The 21,775-nt window shown below is 37.7% G+C and overlaps 1 protein-coding gene across 1 annotated transcript in view; it reads left to right on the top strand.

Annotated features, from left to right (window-relative positions):
• Nucleotides 1-21,775, top strand: part of LOC116719629 (zeta-sarcoglycan) — a 350,021-nt gene that overhangs the window by 171,281 nt on the left and 156,965 nt on the right. Inside the window, exon 2 of the mRNA XM_032562196.1 lies at nt 19,578-19,787. Coding sequence (XP_032418087.1) covers nt 19,578-19,787 — 210 coding nt within the window. The remainder of the gene's footprint in view (nt 1-19,577; nt 19,788-21,775) is intronic.

The raw sequence follows: 21,775 nt of genomic DNA, 5'->3' as shown, positions 1-21,775 counted from the left end.
AAATTTCTTTCAAGCAAAATCATGCATTCATGATCTCATTTTTAAATAGTTTCTCATCTAGTAATCATCTCCAGACTTCCAATACTGTATTTTCCGACCTATTGCAAAATTCACTTTACTGCTTATTGGGGCCTGCCATGCAAAGCAATGGCAGGAACCTATTACTATTGTCGGAGAGAAGCGTCTCTTTAATATTCTTCTTCTTTATTTTTCTTCCGTCACCGTTAATGCGGCTCATACCGCTGGGTGCACACCTACAAATGAGGTATCAAAACGTGCAGAAAATTCACGCCATTGGAGCTATTATTTTTGGTGGGATTTGGGGTTAACGTGGCGACATAATTCGCAAAAAACTACGAAAAAAAACCCATTATAAGTCAATGGGAAAAATCCTGGAAATACCCTATTTTTGAGGATTTTCTGTGTCGTCACAAATTCACCTAGAAATGCCATTCAAATTTCATTTTGTAGATACGTCTGTGATCTCTTCGAAAGTGAAGACGGCTCGTCGATACCAGTTACGGTTTGTCCACAATTTGTCTCTAAGCGACCCAAAGTTTCTCATTTTTCCTAAAGTTAGAGTGCGTCTCTGGCTGCTTAGAGTGAGAGATCAAGACAACTTTTTCAGCCCAAATCATTTTTGAAATCGCCATCACGCCCACAAATATCGCACGATTAGTATCAAAATCGGTCCTGACATTGATACGCCTGTCTGCTCCGGTAAAATGTTTTCGAAATTTATCTAGACCGTACGGTTTTCTGTCACGGTGCTTCAGAGCAAAGTCATGCGACAGGATTTTCGAGGCTCTCAGGCTCTTTCACTAACACTTCACACCTTGGTGTGAAACTTATTTAACATAGCAACGGAACTCAAGAGGCTATTGGCTGCTGGTTTGGACTACAAATACGCATCATTGTAGTTCTAACTGTCCTCAGTTGAAACAGATCAGGACTGAGAACTGGCCTTTAGAACTAATTGCTGCTATGGGCTGTATATAACTGATTTAACTCAGTAACTGTTACACATGGGATTAGTTTGGAACTTTAAAATTAAGCATATTGAAAATTTCAAAATAAAAGCCCTGAATATTTTTACATGACGTAATTGCTCTTTTTGGCTTTATTTGACTTTTCCATCCAAAGCACTGTTACACATGGGATTAGTTTGGAACTTTAAAATTAAGCATACTGAAAATTTCAAAATAAAAGCCTTGAATATTTTACATGACGTAATTGCTCTTTTTGGCCGTATATGACTTTTTCATCCAAAGCACTGTTACACGTGGTATTAGTTTGGCCCTCTGAAATGAAGCATACTGAAAATTTCAAAATAAAAGCCTTGAATATTTTTACATCATGTAATTGCTTTTTTTGGCCGTATATGACTTTTTCATGCAAAGCACTGTTACACATGGGATTAGTTCGGAACTTTAAAATGGAGCATAATAATAGATTCAAAATAAAAGCCTTGAATATTTTTACATCATGTAATTGCTCTTTTTGGCTTTATTTGACTTTTTCATCCAAAGCACTGTTACACATGGTATTAGTTTGGCCCTTTGAAATGAAGCATACAGAAAATTTCAAAATAAAAGCCTTGAATATTTTTTACATGAAGTAATTGCTCTTTTTGGCTTTATTTGACTTTTTCATCCAGAGCACTGTTACACGTGGTATTAGTTCGGAACTTTGAAATGAAGCATACTGAAAATTTCAAAATAAAAGCCTTGAATATTTTTACATTACGTAATTGCTCTTTTTGGCTTTATTTGACTTTTTCATCCAAAGCACTGTTACACATGGTATTAGTTTGGCCCTTTGAAATGAAGCATACTGAAAATTTCAAAATAAAAGCCTTGAATATTTTTACATCATGTAATTGCTCTTTTTGGCTTTATTTGACTTTTTCATCCAAAGCACTGTTACACATGGTATTAGTTTGGCCCTTTGAAATGAAGCATACTGAAAATTTCAAAATAAAAGCCTTGAATATTTTTACATCATGTAATTGCTCTTTTTGGCTTTATTTGACTTTTTCATCCAAAGCACTGTTACACATGGTATTAGCTTGGCCCTTTGAAATGAAGCATACTTGAAAATTTCAAAATAAAAGCCTTGAATAGTTTTACATCAGGTAATTGCTGTTTTTGGCTTTATTTGACTTTTTCATCCAAAGCACTGTTACACATGGTATTAGTTTGGCCCTTTAAAATTAAGCATACTGAAAATGTCAAAATAAAAGCCTTGAATATTTTTACATCAGGTAATTGCTGTTTTTGGCTTTATATGACTTTTTCATCCAAAGCACTCTTACACGTGGAATTAGTTCAGAACTTTAAAATGAAGCATACTGAAAATTTCAAAATAAAAGCCTTGAATATTTTTACATGACGTAATTGCTCTTTTTGGCTTTATTTGACTTTTTCATCCAAAGCACTCTTACATGTGGTATTAGTTCAGAACTTTAAAATGAAGCATACTGAAAATTTCAAAATAAAAGCCTTAAATATTTTTACATCAGCTACTTGTGTTTTGAGCATTATATAACTATTTTATCCCAAGGACTATTACGCATGGGATTAGTTTGGCCCTTTAAAATGAAGTTTAACAAAACTTCCAAAATAAAAGCCTTGACAACATTTTAAATCGTACTGAATGGTGCACGTCCGCCTTACTTAACGTTCTTGCGGTTCTCCGCGTGCCACTGATTACGTTGCGGCGTTCTTAAGCGTCGATGCCAATTTGTAGCGTGACGACGCCGGGCCCGAACCCCACGGGCGCGCCTTGGCAGGCCCCTGCTAAATTTCTTCCGAAATTTTCTAGTTTCTGTACTTGTACTTGGGTCTCTACTCCGTCTAAAAACAGTTTAAGAGTTTTAAAAAACCTACCGATTCATTTTCTGTCAATGTTAATGTTTTGGGAGGTTGTTTTTTTTTGCGGAAAACGAGCAGTTTGAAAAACTTGCCGATTTCGGTCAATCGGCGGGCGCTACCCTGTTACCTAGCAACCCAAGTGGAGCTCATGCCAATGGACCAAGAAAGCATAATGGGTCCCTTTTAAAATGAGTATCAGGTCCTTTCAATTTTGGATTTTATCTGAACTTGGGCTCAAACTTCAAGTCTGGGGTTCTGGTCTCTTAAACCATTTCTATTTTTTGGTTATCAAGAGTGAAACAAAACATCAAACTAGTACATTAGAGAAAAAAATATGTAATTCCAGGAAAAAATAAACTTGCTTTCAATGACTCATTCTGTTATATTGAGTTCGCATTACTTCAAACAGTAAGAAATTCAATAAATCTCTAATTTAGTCATGAGATCAGACAATACTTTTAATTTTTAGCTAACCATTTGCTCATTATATTGAAAACAATGTTTAGCTGAAGGTTAAACATTGCACAGCAGACATGACTTTCTAAAAATATGTAAAATCCTCCCCTCTCCAGTTCAGAAATTAAAAATCAAGACGTCAACTAATTTCCGCTACTTAATATAAGCAGAGATGCATATTGGACTGCACAGTTGTTTCCACTGCCACATTGCAGCAACAATGATTCATGTTTTAAGTCTGGACTCTCTAAAATTGCCATCAAGAGTTGGTGCCCCTAGCAACCCTGCTTGAATAAGCAGGTAGAGAAACAGTGACTTGATGGATGGCTAAATGCATATTTCTAGAAATGCAAAATATTGCACCATTAACATTCAAACAAATTCACAACAGTGCATAAGTTTTGTTTCGGTTGAGTAAATTTAGTGAAAAGAGATCATAGTTGAGCACTAATGTACTGATATAGGCCTCAGGATAACAAAACTACAAGATTTGAATTCATAACCTACAGCGACGGAGTGTCATGGTGAGACAAGATGGCATTCATTTGATAAGAGAACACTCATCCCGGTTGCTAGTGGCTGAAGAATTGACTTGGGATATAAATATTTGTGATATCTCTAGGGAAAACCGACGTCTCTCTGTGATGGACGGAGGAACTGACACTCCAAACTCAACGGACAGATCATAAACAGAGTATTGAGGGATGTTATGGCTGTTTTTCAATTGGCCTTCACAACAACTTCCTCAGACGTACTTCCATTCATCCGGCAATAGTTTCAGATCAGCTTTTAAACGAGCAACTCAGCTCTGACCACTTTGCTGACACGAACATAAGTTACCGATGAAAGCTTTTTGCAGCCGCTGAGTTTTAAGATGCATTTCATCAGCACTGACAACAAAGTGTTCAGTTGTCATCAAGGCCGTCCTTTAATAGTACTGCTTGTGTTTGATTCTGTACCGTGACAATGGTGGCATTTCAAATCGAAATACTATTTATTTATAAATAAAAACATCAAGTATTTTATTTAAGACAAACAAGTGTAATTTGTGTGTGCTCTGTAGTCACAGATGTGAAAGTTGGACGTGCTTATAAAGGCCAAACTTCTGGAAAATAAAAATCTGTTTTATGTGGAAGTTCTTTGTGTCTCAGTATTTGTACCATGACATTGAAATTTAAATGGAGAATAGAGGGAGAAAAACAAAACAGAGTAAACATGTTTGGAAAAGAAAAAAAAAACCCAAACAGATTTGACCTTAAAAGCTGCAGAATATTAGTCATCTCAAATATTAACTATGGACTAGAATCACATAGGATAACAGAAGCTTTTCAGGAATAATTTCATGGCTGAATGTGTGCCGTTACAATGGCATAAAGAATAATAAAGAAACTACAGAAAGATCAAATTTGAGTTGCACAGTCAATTGCCTGTCTCTCCATCAGTAATTTCGTTATCTCCTGACACTTTTCTTTTACTCTCTTTCAAGCCCGCTTTGTCAGCTAGTCGCTCCTCATTCCATTATACGGCACAAGGCTCAGAGGGTGATATACGAGCGCTCCATAGAGCAACTTGGACATGAGAGACTGCTGGACATACATTACACACATCACTCACACTTTCAGTCTCTCGTCCGAACTATAAAGTGAGTTCTGAAAAAGGCGGCCAGGATGACAACACACAACTCAATTAGGATAGAGGTCAAAAAGGAATGAAAGCACAGTGAATGATGGCAACGAGGAAGACTAGTGAAAGGGAGACAGAGGAGCAGGTAATAATTTAACAATACAAAAGATAAAGCAGAAAGTAGAACTAGACTTACCTTTTTTTTTTCTCTTTTTATGAACAGCCCTTCGTCTCGTATAGCGCTTAATTTTGGTAATTCTTACCGAAAACAAGAGAAGTTTTGGTGTGATTTAACTTCAGGCATTGAGAAATGTCTTATTGTAAACTTCTGGTTGCTACTTTATATGTCAGGCTCTCTTTCAAGAAAAAAAATATTTTCTTTTTTCCGCTTGTTGGTTAGAGGTAACAAGAAAAAAAAGTTTTTTTCAGTCTTTCTGTCATGAGGTGAAGGACTTTGTTTTTTGTGATTTTGTTCTGTATCGTTTTCAGGTGATGTTTTGAGTCTTGTTGATTGTTGTTCTTGTTCAATTTACTTCCCGTTTTTCTTGTAACACCTATTGCTGAGTTCCTTTGTCAGTTTTTGGCCTTGAGTTTCTTGTTGCTTTGGTTTTGAATCGTGTTAATGTTTAAGGGTCACAGTCACTCCCTGTGTCCTTTCATTTGACAGTGTTTTGACATTTGCTTTTCACTCATTTTGCTCAGCTATTGCTCATGTTCACCAATCAGACTCACCCGTTTTCACTCCGCGACTTATTAAAACCCTAGTAGTTTGTTTTTGCTTGTCAGATTGTTCTGTGTGCTCTTTGCACCTTGCTCAGCCTGTTTACTCTCCATTTTTCCTTGTGTATTTTCTGTTTGGTTTTCTTTGCTGCTCCTGCAGCGTATTGTAAGATTTTGCAACGCGTTATCAAAGTACTGCTGGTTTCCAATCTACTTCTTGCCTTTTCAATGTGTTCTGATCCTCCGCTCATCAAAACATGACACTCTCTTTGTAAACGCCTCAAGAGTCCCATTTTTCTCAGTTCTTAAGAACACGTTGCCCAATATGGTGACAACTCCTAGGCTGTTGATCAAGACTATTTTAAAACTTGAAATAGATGTTTAGAGTTGACCAAAAGATATAGAGAAGAAAAATACATTAGGCTGGACTTTCTGTCATGTGAGAAGTTGATGAAATGTTTTTAGTCATTATGATTAATGTGCCGCATCCTCAATTGGTTCTTTTTACATGTCTTTTTAATAATTCACCCCCTTTTTTTTTTACAATTATGTTGTGTATTTTGATTTACATGAGGAAGTTTGAATAAAAATATAAGCATTAAAGCAGAAGAAATGGGTATGTCCCATCAAAATGACCCAGCCTAAGCTGCTTCAACCAGTGTTGCCTTTAATTGGTAATAAATTTTGGTATCAACCATTTGCAGATGTAAACAGAACAGCTAAATAATGTCTGATGGTGGTGATGAAGAACATTGAAGAAAAAAATAAACCCCGGTAAGCTATGCTAATTGGCATGCTTACTGAGAAGCTATCTGATTTTAGCAACACAACCCAATCAACATTTAATGCTTTGTATTTTGGGCATTTAGATTCTGGGCCAACATGTTCAATAACTGATATATGAAAGATTTAGTAAGATGCAAAATTTCAAAAGGCCGGTTTGTTAAAGCAGCTATCTAACGATACACTTTAAACACTTAACAGCCATTTTGGATTTTGAGGTTGGGCTTGGTAATTTTCCAATATCCAATATCCCAATATTTCCTTTTGGAATTTTGAACTTCTTCCACCTTCATGTTGATTCTTCATGCATGACACTGGCAAATTCCAACTTTCTTGAACAGTGAGAATGAACACAAAAAAATGCATCTTTTAATCAAACATAGCCAGCAGATAGCTGTATTTATTTATATTTTTTTTAAAACTCCACCAGTTTTCCAATTCAGCAACGTACAAGGCAAGATGAGAAACAGTGTGACAGGTGATTAAGAATGGTCATTGTACTGTGATTGTATGTTAGTACCGTGATATTGAAGATGTGAGCTAGTGCTCCCACAAAGTGCATAGAGCACATGCCAAAAAAGAGTCTGCTTGGAGAGGTAAACTGAAAAAAAGTCACCTGTGAGTCTTAGTATGAATGCTTGCTGAGCATCTGGTGAGAGTAGAGATGATGGAGGAGGCTGCCTCACTAAGCAGGGTCATAAAGTCGCTGTGCTGATTCTGTCACCTCGAAATATTTACCATCCCTTAGTCTCCGTCTCTCTCACATATGTAGAGGCACAAGTATGCACACACGCAGGCATGAGATGTACTTACAGCAGGCGTCCATCACACTCCTCACAGCGTTCATGCCCTTGGTTATCGTCTCTCTCGCCCTTATGTGATTACGGGCTGCTTTTTTCTGTCTCGAGTATTGTTATCTCGTTTTCACACTGGCACATGTGGATGCAGAGCGTAGCCTCCACCACTGTCTTACCCCCTCTAAGAAAATACACAGTGGGAGGGAAAAACATTTATTTTCTTGTCCCTTTCTCAATGTCAAGGCATTTATCTTTTCCTTTACACCAGCTAACAAATACCTTTGAATAAACTTTTTTTTTTTTACATTTCCATCCTCTCTGACCATTATTCTGTTTCCAATCTATTCTAAAGTAAGATGCCTCTTCTTAAAACACTGTTGCACATAGCTAGCCTTCCCTTCGTGGCTATAAACTGCAGTGAAGATTTGTACTGTGAACAACAGGCTTGGTAATATATTTTCAATAAAAATGTTGACTTCATGTGGCAGCGGAGATGTGAGCCAAACAAGTAAGATGAAAAGGCTTGTGTTTGAAACTTTTTCAAGTAACTTTAAGAAAACCGAGTTAGAAAATCTTCACTGCCCTCAAAGATGCCTATATGAGAGCGTATGAACCTTTGAAGATATGTTTTTCCGCACTTCTATGAGAACAACACTTAAACTAATACTTGATATTGAATTCAAATGGTATACTGAATTGAGCATTGCTAAAGCTATCATTGGTCAAAATGGAAGAAATATACTGCAACTGGAAAACTGGCAGGACATCAACCTAACCTGACAGTCTGGACAAGGAGGGGAATAATCAGAGAAGCTGCCAAAAGGCCACTGGTGAATCTGGAGAAGATGCAAATACAACCTCTGCAAGAGTAGCAAGAAGACATTCTCTGTACAAACAGAAGCCACGGGAAGTCCAGAAAATTTACAAGTTATATAGAAGGACACAAGTATTTGAAAGAACATTTCCCAGCAAAAACGTAACTTTCATGTTTTATGCGATTGGAATTACTCAATGCAAACGTCTATTAAAAAAAAAAAAAAAAAGATGGCCTTAGATTTCATATAAACTTTGCCTCTAGTCATGACTGATCTTACAGTGTAGTTGCCAGGCAAATGTGTGTCCACATCTCCATGGTAATCAGATGAGAACAGTTGCTCATCAGTTTTTTTTTGTGATTTTAAAAAGTATGCCCGCTCTGTTTATAATTCTTTTAATCTATTTGCGAGAAGAGAAACGGTACTTTCCTCTGTTAGTGTTGATAGCGCTTTGCTTCTTCGCAAAGACATTGAAAAGCTTCGAATCAACGTAAATTTTCTTGTCAGAGAAAAAGGGAGAGGCTCAGAATGAAAACCAGGCATGAATATTTGAAGAGTCAGAATAGCAATGCGAGTGAATCCAAGGAACAGGAATACACTTACAGCTCTGAACGATCTACACATTACACCAAACTAGCACAAGAGTAGCAGCGAACAGTTCAAATCATCTAAATCATTACGGATACAGCGTCTGCAGGGAAAATTGACCATATTCCCCTAACTTTTGTCAATACAACTGCTGTCAGTCGGGTCTCAGCAATATGCAGGGTTCTTTCCTGTCTAACAGTGTGTAAAACTTTAGAGTTTTCCTTAAAAAATACTTGTCTCACCTGATTATCATAAAATAGCAAATTAGTTTTTAATCACATATAGAATATGGTAAATGGCCTGTATAGCGCTTTATCAAGTCAAGAGGACCCCAAAGCGCTTCACACTACACACGACATCCACACTACATTCAGCCATTCACCCCTTCATGCACACACATTCACACACTTATAGTGGCAAGTACCATTAGTCCCAAGACAAAGGACACAATTCAGGGCTGTTATTGAAGTTTACACCAGTCTTTGTGTTCTCTCTGTAGTTGGTTAATAATGCATTTATATATAAAATGATTTCCATGCATTTCATGTAAAGAAATGCAGTTTTTTTTAGTATTTTGGTCACTGATCAAGATCAAATGAGGGTAAATGGGCAAATTTGCATTGCTGACTGACTGGTGCATCGTTAATTTAATTGTATATTTTTTATTAACATAATGGGAAACTCTATTTCCAGTGATTGCAGTTCTTCATAAGAGCTCTGGAGACTCTTATGAAGTATTAGAAATTATGATCCAAACCAATATAACTCCACCTGCTGGTAGATATCATTTACTGGAGCCACAACCACTTTCCCTTAGTTCAAGACAGCAGAGATAACAGAAGGAGCTTATGTGTCTTGTCAGCGCTTTCACTTTATATTCATTTAATGTTTTGATGACGCTTTATTTTTATGATCTGATGGTGTCGTTTCTGCTAACGGCCTTCTGTAGCCTTCAAACGGCTGAGAAAGTCTGTACTCTATGCCGTCCATACAAAGACAGGGATATATTTTTCTCAAGACAAACAAATATTGCACCTGAAAGAGGCTGTACAATGACTCATAAACTAGAAAAAAAATAAACTTAGTTTTAAATGCATATGTCCTCAAGTGTCCAGCTTTCTTTTGACCCATCAGGTGAAACAATCGTTCACACACGACCTTCCACTGCTGACCCACTTCTTTGGGAATCCTCTGCAAAGCCACCAGCTTCACTCTCCTTTCCAAACCTCTCTTTATCTTGAACAGAAGTTATTTGTTTTTACCTGTTGTTTACCTCGTTACTCCTCTTCATCTAAATTTTCAAACCACTTCTTCGCACTTCCTAATGAAATGGCAGAAAAGCTAGCTAATGAATCAAACCCTATCCCTCCCATACAACCACCACAAATTATTGATAAACCAACAGAAGAGCATCAAAGGTCACTTGTGTCCTGGTCCGTAACGTCCTCCAACGTAAATGGCGTATTTTAATTGGCTAAAATACGCCATTTACCAGAAATAAGCTGCCTCAGTTTTGTTTCTTCTCCCCCAAACTTTTCCCCACAAACTCTACCTCTTTGGTTCCCAGGCCTTATAGTTCAGAAGAAGACTTTTCCTGTTCAACAAAAAAATCCTGTGAGCCCAGTTCACCATTTTATCCTATAGATAAACATTTTATTGATAGGGTATTCAATAATCAGGGACATAAAATCTTTTAATGTCACTGTGAGATAGTTTTCAGGATGGACTGTTATTTTGGACAACTTTTCATATTTGCTAAAGTGGAAAGTCCCAAAGTATTTGCATACCAGCTTTGTTCACCTAAATTACTGCAAAAAGCAGAATATTGGACTGAAGATTCCATCATTACTTTTCAGATTTTTATTAGGAATAAATTATGAATATTTTCCTCCACTATTATACACTACTGTACTTTGGCATAATCTATTACAAATAATCACATTAGCATACATTGAGGCTTGTGGTTGCAATGTGACATTATAGGGAAAAAAAATCACAAAGATACAGTAGTATGCAGTGTGTGAAATATTCTTCTCCTCCTAAAAACTGTTATCATCTCTTTATCGCACAGCGGCTCTTTTATTTACTTTCAACTTCTGTCTAATGAAAGGTTTTAACATATACTTATCTCCTCTGTAAGAGAGTAGCCATGGAGCAGAATTTTTTAACTGGCAATTTGAAAACACATTAACTCCATTAAGCTCATTCATCCTTCAGCTGCCCACCAAAGTAAACACCCCTTTTAGCAGCAAGTGACTGAATAAGCACTTCATAAGTAGACAGCTGCTCCATAGTGAAGTAACTTCCCCACTGACCAGGTGGATGGCCCATCAAAGTATTTCTGTTTTCCTCACCTGCTATGTTTTATTTTTATTTTTTCCCCCACACTATTATTTTGTTGTGCTGTTTGTTACTCAGGTTTGGCTTCTCTCATTTTCTCTTTCCATTTTCATCAGCCACTAATTAGTCTCATGGGTCCTGAACAAACGAAAGACATCAGTAGCTGGAGATGAATCTAGACAGAGACAAATGAGAGCAACTTTTCTGGAGCATCTATAAATAGATATGATAGTAAAGCTGTCCCCTTTGCGCAAAAGAAGCCTTTACAAAAATGCAAATATCAGAAGAGCTGAAAATTTAAGAGTAAGGAAGAGCACACTTTGCATTCCAAGAAAAAAAAAAGAAAAGATTTTTTGTTTAGAAACCCTAAGAATTTATATTTATTTTTTATTTTTGGATTGTAGTTCAATAGGTTTGTAACATGAAAGGGAAAAACAAGAAAAAAAAAAGTTAAACGAAAATAAATGCAGTGGATAGTTTGGTCCATCATCCATGTTGAATATGAATGCAATTTTTCAGAGTGAGGGAACACAAATACAGTAAACTAGAACTGGATCTGTGTTGTAGCTACATGTCAAAAGCAGATTCAAAAACGATGTTTTTAAAACCATAAAAAATGTCCACTTATTTTTTTGTAATTGGAGTTCTTTTGGCTGTCAATAAGCTAAAAACGGGCAGAAAACGTTGCAGAATGTGCAACTCTTTAATACCACATTCAAAATGTTCTATCCGTTTCTACAAGGCTAATGTTGCAGTGTTTATTCTTGTACCACAGGTTTACGAGGACACCTATTGTTGTCGGTCTGTGCGAATCTTGTGTGTGTGAGAGAGACAGAAATAGAGCAAGAGTTCTCAATTCAAAGCTTTCTGTTTAACACAAAGCTCACTGCAGAGCCATGTAAATGTGCTGGAACGCCTCACTGCTCTACAGTCCTGTTCGTCTAATACAGTGTGTTTAACTGTGAACTCTGCTGCTTGTTTTCTGGTGCGTGTAGCTGCAGTGTGTCATCTCACAGTGTGTCATCTGTTTGTTTATTTACGCTACATTTTGGTAGGAAGGCGTGTGTCTGTGTGTGTTTTGTCCACGTTGGCTGAACACGTGGAATCCCACACTGACAGGAGGTGGGGAGGAGAAATGTCCCCTTGTCCAAATCAACAAAGTACAAAGTAGCAAACAGATTTCCATTTCTTCTGTTTCAAAGCTACACAAGTTCGTAGATACAAGAGAAAATAATTTTGATACTCTTGATCAAACGTTTAAGGCTAATTGCAAAGTGGCAAGAAATCACATTTTGCACTGTTGGATCGTGAGGTTTTAAGTAGGGCTTCAAAATACAAAACAGAGAAATGGGAATGAGTAAGTAAACGACCAACCATCAACTGAGCAAAAGTTTAAGACCACAACATTTAAAAGCCCAGCTCTTTGCACAAATGCTAATCTGGTGTCCTTTTCTGTCAGGTATCCACACTGTAATGACCTCCAAATGGCAAAAGCAAAAAGAAAACCTTTTGCTTTGGTTGGGGGGCTTAGGAAGTTTACAAAAACGGACACCAGATGTGAGTGTATGTGTGGTTGTTTGTCCATATTGTCTTGCAATGGACTCCCTGTCTTGCTATTATGACCACTGGAGCCTCAACAGGAGCCTGAAAGGATAAGCGGGTTTAGATGATGGATGAATATAAATAACTCTGGGTTATAAATCCAGGAGGGTCCGTCCCCAGTGCCGTTCTCCTTCTCATTTAAGGAGATCTCAAGGCATTCCCAGGCCAAAGTCGACATACGGTCCATCCAGTGGGTTCTGGGCATGCCCTGGAATCTGCTCCCAACACCTACAAAACCTTCCAGGGAAGAACCCAGGAGACGTCAGGTTCACCGTACATCCATACAATTTAAATAAATAAAAGTTGATTCCATTCAGTATGGAGAGGCTGGATCTCTACTCCTGATTCTATCTAATGATGAATCTCATCCTATTACTAAAGCTGCTGGATATAATGAGCACTAAAAAAGCTCATTGTCCCCAGTAACAAATTCTTTGGGTTGGGATTTAAATCTCATGATTGCAGTCTGTGGTACATTGCACATCTTATGCCTTATGGTTCTCACTGTTTTTACAGTTTTTCTGTACTTTGTCGGACAAAATAATTTCCTTGCAGTGATTAATAGCGTAATCTCGACTTTGATATTGGAAACATTACAGCCAGATAAGGGGCTTTTCGTCTTTGACAGACCATCTGAATCTCATCCCCAAGTAAAGACATAAAATGATAAAACCTGAGTTTTTAGTTTATTCATCAAATGAACTCACAGAGCGCCGCAAATTATAACAGATTCGGTTATATCACTTTTCCAATAACTAAAATTTGTGCCTTCATTTTCTCTGCTGTCATGGAGAATAAAAACTGATACTGGTCATTTAGCACAGCAGGAAACAAACGAGGAAAACAAACGGTGGCGATGTTCAGAGTGTGATGGGGCAAATGCTGTCCCATTACATCTGCCTTGCCACTTCAAAGTGTTGGTGCGATGAGAAGTGAACCGTAGGATCCACTTGGGTTCAAAAACCAACTGATTAATAATAAATTTATAAATGATTGATTTTTTTCCTAAAAAGAAGATAATCTAAAATCATCTGTTTCCTCTTGTTATCAGATTATGAGCCTATTAGGCCAGAAACTGGCTTTCTGAGCCTTTTAAATCAGTGTGTTTAAATGGATCTAATATTAGATTTTAGATATTAATAACTTTTTTTTAAAATGGATTTTACCTTTGTAACAAAGTCACAAGCTTCCTGATTTCCTCACCACAAGTTTATTAATTTACAGGGCTCTCCATTATTCACCTCTGTGTCGAATCCATCTTCACCCACTAGTCTGTACATTTGTCTTCCACATACATTGTCAGGCAGCACACGTTTACATTTGATTCCACTGTTCTCCTTTATTTTCAGAGAGGGCCTACTCAATTCTGACCAGAAGGAGGGGAAGAAATGCACATAACAGCACAGCAAGGCAGTAAAGCAAAATTGGAAATCATTTTACTTTGACTGCTTGGGAAAAAAATCATACTTTTTCAATACAGTAAATTCTAATAATAAACAGTGCCAGCTTGAACTAAACCAATTTCTCGTCTCATAAAAAATGAGAGCACAAGATTAGCTGTTTACAGTGCATCTCTTCAAATCTCCTTGGTGGGTTTTTAAACGCTTGTTGTGTAGCAAAGACGACTTGAAACATAAATGTCTTAGTTTCCCAGGGTAACCACTTTTGTTTCGGTTTAAGTATTCTGTGGCTTGTGCTTATTCATATTATTCTACTACATATTTTCTAACACATTTTTGACTGAAATGAATAAAAGTTTCATTTGTTTACTTTAAGAATGACATCCAAGTACCTCACCACATCATGGACTCTGTTTGGGAACATAATTCATCAAGTAAACGTTCAAGTTTTTACATCATATGTGTTCAATAATTATCGTAACTGAGTACTATTTGTCAAAGGGAATTGGCAAATAGGACAGCGCTTACTCTTCTCCTATTCACAAGGTTGACAGTTTAAGCTTTTTTTTTTTTTCCACAAGGATTTTGGTCAATGGGCTGAGATTGCAATGGAAGGAAGCTAATTTTTAGGAAATGTTTTTGTTATTTTTTGAATAAATATTCAAAACTTCCTCATACTATTTATTGTAGCAAGGTTTCCAAAGTTTCTATAAAATTAACAGACCCAGAGCATCACGGATGTTTGGGTATGCTTTCAAGTAGGCATATTATATACTAGATCAATAGGAAGTGTTTGAAGGTTAAAATTTGTCATTTGGCCAAAAGGACAAAGTTCAAGTAAAAATCTCAGTAACTCATAAAACGCCACGTTTCCATGGGCAAAAAAAATAAATATCTGAATTGGTTTGAATTTTTATACATGCCAATATTTGACACATTTAAATAAGTTTTCATTAGTCTGAGATGTCTTTGCCCATTGGTTGTAGCTCCTCAATTGATAAAGCTGGAGCTTTGATAGACAGTACATATTAGTTAACTACTGATCAGTAAGCCCTTTAAATTGCCACTAGTTTAAAAGAAAAGCAAACCAATCAACCAGCCACAGCTATTCAATTATGTTCTATCATTCATTTAATTTATTGCTGTATTTGTATAATCCTGATTTGTAAGTCACATGGTACCAACCACAAAACATTCCCACAAAAAGCTAACTGTATTTATATATTTTATGAGTCGGTCTTAAGTAAAGTGCCTGAATTGACTTATGCCTCCATTAGATGTGCTGTGTTTGGTATCCATGGAAATGTGGCTCTTGCTGACATTGTACTCATGGCTGTAAAGAGATTGTGATGGTAATACAGTTAAGTCATGCTGGGCACAGACTGTGGTGCCCCATAGCATTGATTGATGACCACGCTGTCAGTTCAATCTAAGAAATGCATTGAGAGAGACGGAGAAAGAGGGATTGGTGTACGACAAAAAAAATGGGAGGGAGCAAAATGGATCGGCTGAAAACAAAGGGAGGAAGGGAAGACGTAAACGGAGTTGGTCTGAAAAGCAGTAATGGAAGATGTGAATTGCAATATTGAAATAAAATCAAAATAATTGTAGTAGAGTTTAATTAAAAACTTCCATGTGATCTAAACTCTTTATATATTTTTTGGGCACATAATGCCATTTAATTGCATAATCCAGTAACTGTTAACTTCAGTTGTTATGAAAATTTATATCAAAAACAACTTAAAATTTGGCATTACAGCCATATCTGACACTTTAAAACTGGCCTCCGTCTCTTTAAGAACCTTTTACCTTTCCGACACAACCACTTCAGCATGCCGTCAAAACAACACTTCTCTATGCTGTTCATTGATGCCGTCTGCAACCGTTTTTCAGAAGGTTGTAGCTCAGTAGACCCATAGATCCACCAGGTGTTTGCCGATTGCTGCTGCTGCTAGTCTGGAGGGGCTGAAAAGGGAAGGTACAGGTAAGTGGTGCTGTGTGGGGGGGAACTTGAGCTGAGGGCTGATGCACGAAGGTTGTGCTTTAGGAAAATAGATGGGGAATTGTAGGAGCAGACTTTAAGGCCCCACCAAATGGTTGCCAATGGAGATTCAAGAATAATTCAAACATGTATGAATGAGTTAAACCAACAGTCAGAGTATGTTTTTGATGAGGGAATCAGCACATAACATGGTGCAAGGCTAAAAAATGTCTATTTGGCACAATGCTTCCCTTTTAAGACTTTCAGATTACATTGATTTGACTTGGGTATTTTATCAGGCTTTCTGGTTAGTCCTCCACTTGTAACTTCCCTGTACTACACATGACGAAGCTATCGACAGCTTTAAGGTGTTGCACAGTACTTTGTATTACAATGTTTTGTCATGCATGTCACATTTTATTGAAGTTTGAAACCTTTTAAACCTTAAATCATAATCTCAGCAACTGCCATCAACGTTGACTGAAGTAACGATGCAAACGGGTAACTAACTGAATGCAATTTCAGTAATCCAATCTTCAGGCTTTGAAGCATCTTCAAGCTTAAACACAAACGTTAATTCAATTTATTTTGAAGCATTTGAAGAAAGAAATGTCTTAAGCATTGTTGAAAAAGGAGCCAGAGGGCTTGAATAAGAAAATATGCTCGATGATATTTCCTTTGGTGCGTTTATTTGTTGTTTGACAGCGTGTGTGTGTCATTTGTTTTGTTTTTTTTTTCCTCGACATTTTGCGGAAAGCATACATTGTCAAACTACTGAGTTAAAGCGACAGGCATGAAAACAATGCTGAGCTTTGAGTGAAATGATACAGAAATTCAGATGTATCGCAGCGAATGACTCATTGGCACAGCCAGTTACAGTAAATCATGGAGGGACTTGGGGACTGGAAATTGACAAAAAGTAGCCGCACACACTCTCCAGAAATAGGGGGGTGATGTCATTCCATTTATTTTGTTGTCATCTGTATCAGTGATTCTCATTGCTCGACTCGGTCGCACTGCAGAAACTACCATGCAACGAACGCACACAGTGCACGCTAACGCACACCAAGATCCTTCTGGACACCTATTGATTCTTGCTGTTTATGCTTGAAGGAAAATTATTAGCATTCTAGGGTCACCACAAAAAACTCTTCTACACACGACAACATATCAGCACAGGAACAAACACCGCTATTGATTCAGCTGGGATACTGAAAAGGGAGATAATATGCCCAGTACCCTATCCCAACTCTGTATAATCAAACGCTTTTATGTTGATCCATAGGTTTTGTCTGCATAAAGTGATCGGTAACATATAAAACGGTTTAGACCGCTACTGTGATTCTTGACTATGAAAAGGAAAAACATCATTAGTCCGTTATCCTACTTGACAAACATTACGCCCTCTTTCTGCTCGACTTTGCTGCATGTTCCCAATCGAGATTGTGCTTATATATAAATTGGTTGGATTACATTTGAATCAAAAATATTGAATGCTTGTTCAACATGCAAATTTTAAAGTAGATTTATCTTCCTTTGCTAAGGAACAAATTGGAATATGTACCACATTCCCCACATTGGTTCCTTTTAATCTTGTATGAAATTAAATTCTTTCCCCTCCATTACAAGAGCGACGCAAGCCTTTTTAGGTATTAATAATTGCTACACATGCAATATTCTGATTGAATTCATGCTTCGTTGTTAATGCTTTCAGACGCATTCCTGTGCACCGCTGCATATGTTTTGGTTGATTAGGTTTCCGATGAATCTTGGTTGCATTTCACCTGTGTCTTTCCTCATGGTTCAGTCAGCAGGTATTTGGTTGTTTTGTGGAAAATATCTCCTGATGTACAGAGGAAACCACACTGCTGTGTTGGACTTTATGAAACTGTCCAACTCTCTACAGCTACTTGAAAGCTGCAGCATGTAAATTTCTTAAAGATCCTTTTTTTCTCTTTTTTTTTCTTGTATACTACAGGGGTCACTGTTGTAGCAGTATAGTGTGAAACAGAAAATCTGTGAAAAAATGGAACTCCGAAACAGGCAATCAGAGCCAGGAGGAGGGCCTTAGCGCTGTACGTGTTGCTCGTAACTTCCCCCCTTGCTAGGCTACAGCTAGCTTCCCACATCGGATCCTGCCATGAATGCTTAGGCCAGCTAGCTTAGCCACAGGTGACGGCGGATAAACAGTTTTCCTGGAACACTAAGTTTTCCCCGCCATTGACACAATGAGCAGCTCTTACATGAGCATCATTGACGGCTTTAACTCAATCCTCTTGGCTTTGATTGCTTGTTTAGTACTGACTGGAGGAATACATAGCTGCACCGGGATGCGAAAGAGAAGGTATATTTTTCATCACAGACTGTCTCATGTCATATGGTGACAGTTTTTACAAATATAAAACAAAAACATTTAGGAAAGTTACATACTAAACTTGCTCCATTTGGATATATTTCTCATTGCTTGTATGCATTTGGATTACAATATCAGCTTCAGTGTCCCCTTGCATGCAGGAGTAGTACTGAATAACCTGAGGAAAGACTTGTGTGCTGTTATGTAACTGCACTAGTCACAGAAGTGTGAAACAATTTCATATTGTAGACTTTACATTGATGAAATGGAAGTTTCTTAACACAGAAAAAAAGCACAGCAGTGAACTGCAAATTCTCATTGTCAAAAAGTTATTTTACATTTCACATTGGGACTGACCTTCTTGAATTGTCTTTAAAACTCCTTTACACTTCATTTCTTGTTTGCATTCTTTTTTTTTCTCTCTTCAGCAAGTTTAGAGTCAGCAGTTTTCCTAGTCATGGCGTTTTGGTATATTCACTGAGAGAAAGCTTTTCTTTGGGAAAGAGAGAGAAAAAAAATCCAAAGCCACTGAGGCGTTAAGATCATGCAGTTTCCACAAATAAAGACCAAATGCATGCTTGTGCGTGAGAGTGAATGTGTGCATGAGACAGAGACTGATGGAGATCGAGAGAAGTGCTAAAGTGAGATAGGAAGTGAATTAAGGAGTACAAGGAAGGGAGCAATAGAGACTTTAAGGTATAGAGAGCAAGGTAAGGAGAGCGAAAGAGTTGGAGAGCCAGATAGGCGAAGATAGTACAGCCTTGCAGCGAGAGTCCGTATCTCTTGCCACCAATGACTCCACATGCTGCACTTCAACTAATGGACTCTGTCTTCCTCTGCTTTCTTATCAGCCCTGTGTCCCTTTTTCCATCCTTCCTTCCTATCTCAAACGTACTCAAAGGTGCGCTATCTTTCCACCTAACGGCTCCACCTCAATCTCATTTTTATCGCTTTCGTCTTTCTTTCTCCTCACCACTATCTCACTCTTAAATGCTTCCGGTCTTCTTCTTCCTTCTCCTCCTCATCATTTTTCATCCATCTCTCCGTCAGCAGTTCACCCACACCTCTGGTGTCCTTATCTGTTCACTGACCTGGGTGAAGATCTATTTTTAGACATTTTGGTTCCCCTGCGTTGGTCTGCCTTCAGCTTTTTTTTTTTGGAAGATCCATTGAATGGATTTAACGTCTGGTCACTCGATTTCATCTTCACTTAACTAAACACGTTGTTGTAATTGAATCGTTTCAGATGACCCAGGAGCAGTACATCCTCGCGGCCCAGCCGAACCCCCTCCACCAGCGAGGCGCGTCAGAGTGCAGTGGCCAGGTCTACCCAGCAGTCGGCATCTACGGCTGGAGGAAGAGATGCTTGTACTTCTTCATCCTCCTCCTACTTGTCACCATGATTGTCAACCTGGCACTCACCATCTGGATTCTCAAAGTCATGAACTTCACTCCGGTAAGAGGCTTCTGCATGCATACGTCATTAAAGTGCCAAGTTGTTTTATGGGATTGGCGTAGAAGATGCTTTAAATGACCTGAAAGGGTTCGCTTAAGGTACTAATGCCAATACCTGATTGATATTAAAATTAAGAGCAGGTAACTGAGGATACCCAAGTAAATCTTAGTATCCCATTGTGTTTCACCCTGATAACTGTCCATTACATATATGAAATAATAAATATTATTTCTCTTTTCGTGTGTTTGGCACAAAGGTAATCGTTCAGTATTGCTGAAGAGGATTTATTGTTGCATAGGGCACCTTGTGCTAGAGATAATGTGGCCAAAAAATAAAAAAATAAATAAAGGCAAAGCTTGGTGCAGGATTTTCTCTAAGTTATTGTCTGCTCTTCTCCCTTTATTCACATGTACCTTATCCCATGGAAGGTGGAAATCTCACTTCACAGTTTTGATAATAACCTGCAAGACTGACAGTATCAGTGGAGTGTCACACTTTTTTAATGCTGACTGCTGTTCTGAAGCCTGGGCTTTTTTTTGCAGATAAAAATCCATGAGCAAAAGGATGGTTAGCTCTTTATCTAGATGGTTACCCGACCTGTATTTTTCCCTGGTTTTGCTCGCCTCCAAAAAGTTTCTCGTTCAGACTGGAGCAAGAAGTGAAAAGTAAAAATGAATGGCATGATGCCGAGTATCTAGTAGCCTTGACCGAGGATATACACTTTTGTACTTTTGGGTTGTTTTTAAGTGATATAATCTCCTGAAAAGGCTGAAAATAATAATAAATAAAAAGAGAATAGAGGCCTTTTAAGGTAGAAACTAGCATCCCAAAGTGTTACTGTCGGTTTTCATAGCAAAAATGTGATGAAGGCTTGTCAAGATGCTTCAGCAGCAGTCCTCTAAAAGAGGTTCTTCACAGTGCATTCTCTGGTCAGGGTTTTGGCCAGGAGAGGTCCTTAGTGAAATGTAATCCGATATGCTTAAGTTGAGCACATCAGCAGAGATCTATAAGCGCAGATCGATCTAATTTTGGATTCGGCCTCAGCTGCCCTCTCATGGAGCTGCAGTGTTATGTAATTCTGTATTGGATTCTGCTTTTTTTTTTTACATAAAGCTGCCATTATCAATTATTCCACACTTTGTGCACATTTCATTGTTATTGGCTGTTGGTACCACAATCTCTGCTCAAAGGTTGGAAGCGAAAAATGCTCCAAACTGGATCATATGTCATAAAAACACTAGAATGCAGCTAGAGAGAGGAAACGTGAAAGGAGAAACCCTACCACCAGCCATTTTATGGAGATGCTGGGGAGAATTACTTTAGAAATGACTCTACAATTATAATAACTGATAATTAAATGGCAGTAGCTCCCCTATAAGTGAGGATTATGTCCATAAAGTTGGTAAAACGTGTAAAAACTGTTTTTTTCTTACTACTCAATGGAATTAACAAGGGTTGATGTAGTTATTCCATTACGATCGGGGATTGCTTGCTTAATGGATGCTTTATAAACAAGTTTTTATTTTTGCTCCCTATAACAATAAACTATCCATACACCCGTTTTGCCTAGTGCACTGGGACTCACAAGATTATATTGTAGCAGTATATATATATTCAAATGAGGTACGTTTGAAATTGTGTAAACCTCTGCTTAAGCATCCTAACTTTATATCCCATGTTTTATTATGCAAACATCAGAACATAATTGAACAGAAAATGACATTTTGTGTGCTTACTTGTCTAGCTATTCTATTCTGAACCATTTCTGGCACATTTCCTAACCTTTTGATGGCCAGCGGGAACATGGGAACCAAAGCCTGGTGCTAATACAGTAAACCCTCTTGTTTAGGACAAGAGGTTAGGTTTAGACGTGTGGTGTGAATTAAATTTTGGCTAGGAAACACGTCCACATAAGGAATAAATACTGTTGCTAAAATGAATGGAAATGAATGCAAAGGCCCAAATTGGGTAGAAATCCAAACCTGTGT

The sequence above is a fragment of the Xiphophorus hellerii genome, chromosome 5 (genome assembly GCF_003331165.1).
Source record: "Xiphophorus hellerii strain 12219 chromosome 5, Xiphophorus_hellerii-4.1, whole genome shotgun sequence".
NCBI lineage: Eukaryota > Metazoa > Chordata > Actinopteri > Cyprinodontiformes > Poeciliidae > Xiphophorus > Xiphophorus hellerii.
Note: the sequence above shows the minus strand (reverse complement) of the source record. Positions and strands in the feature narration are given on the sequence as shown.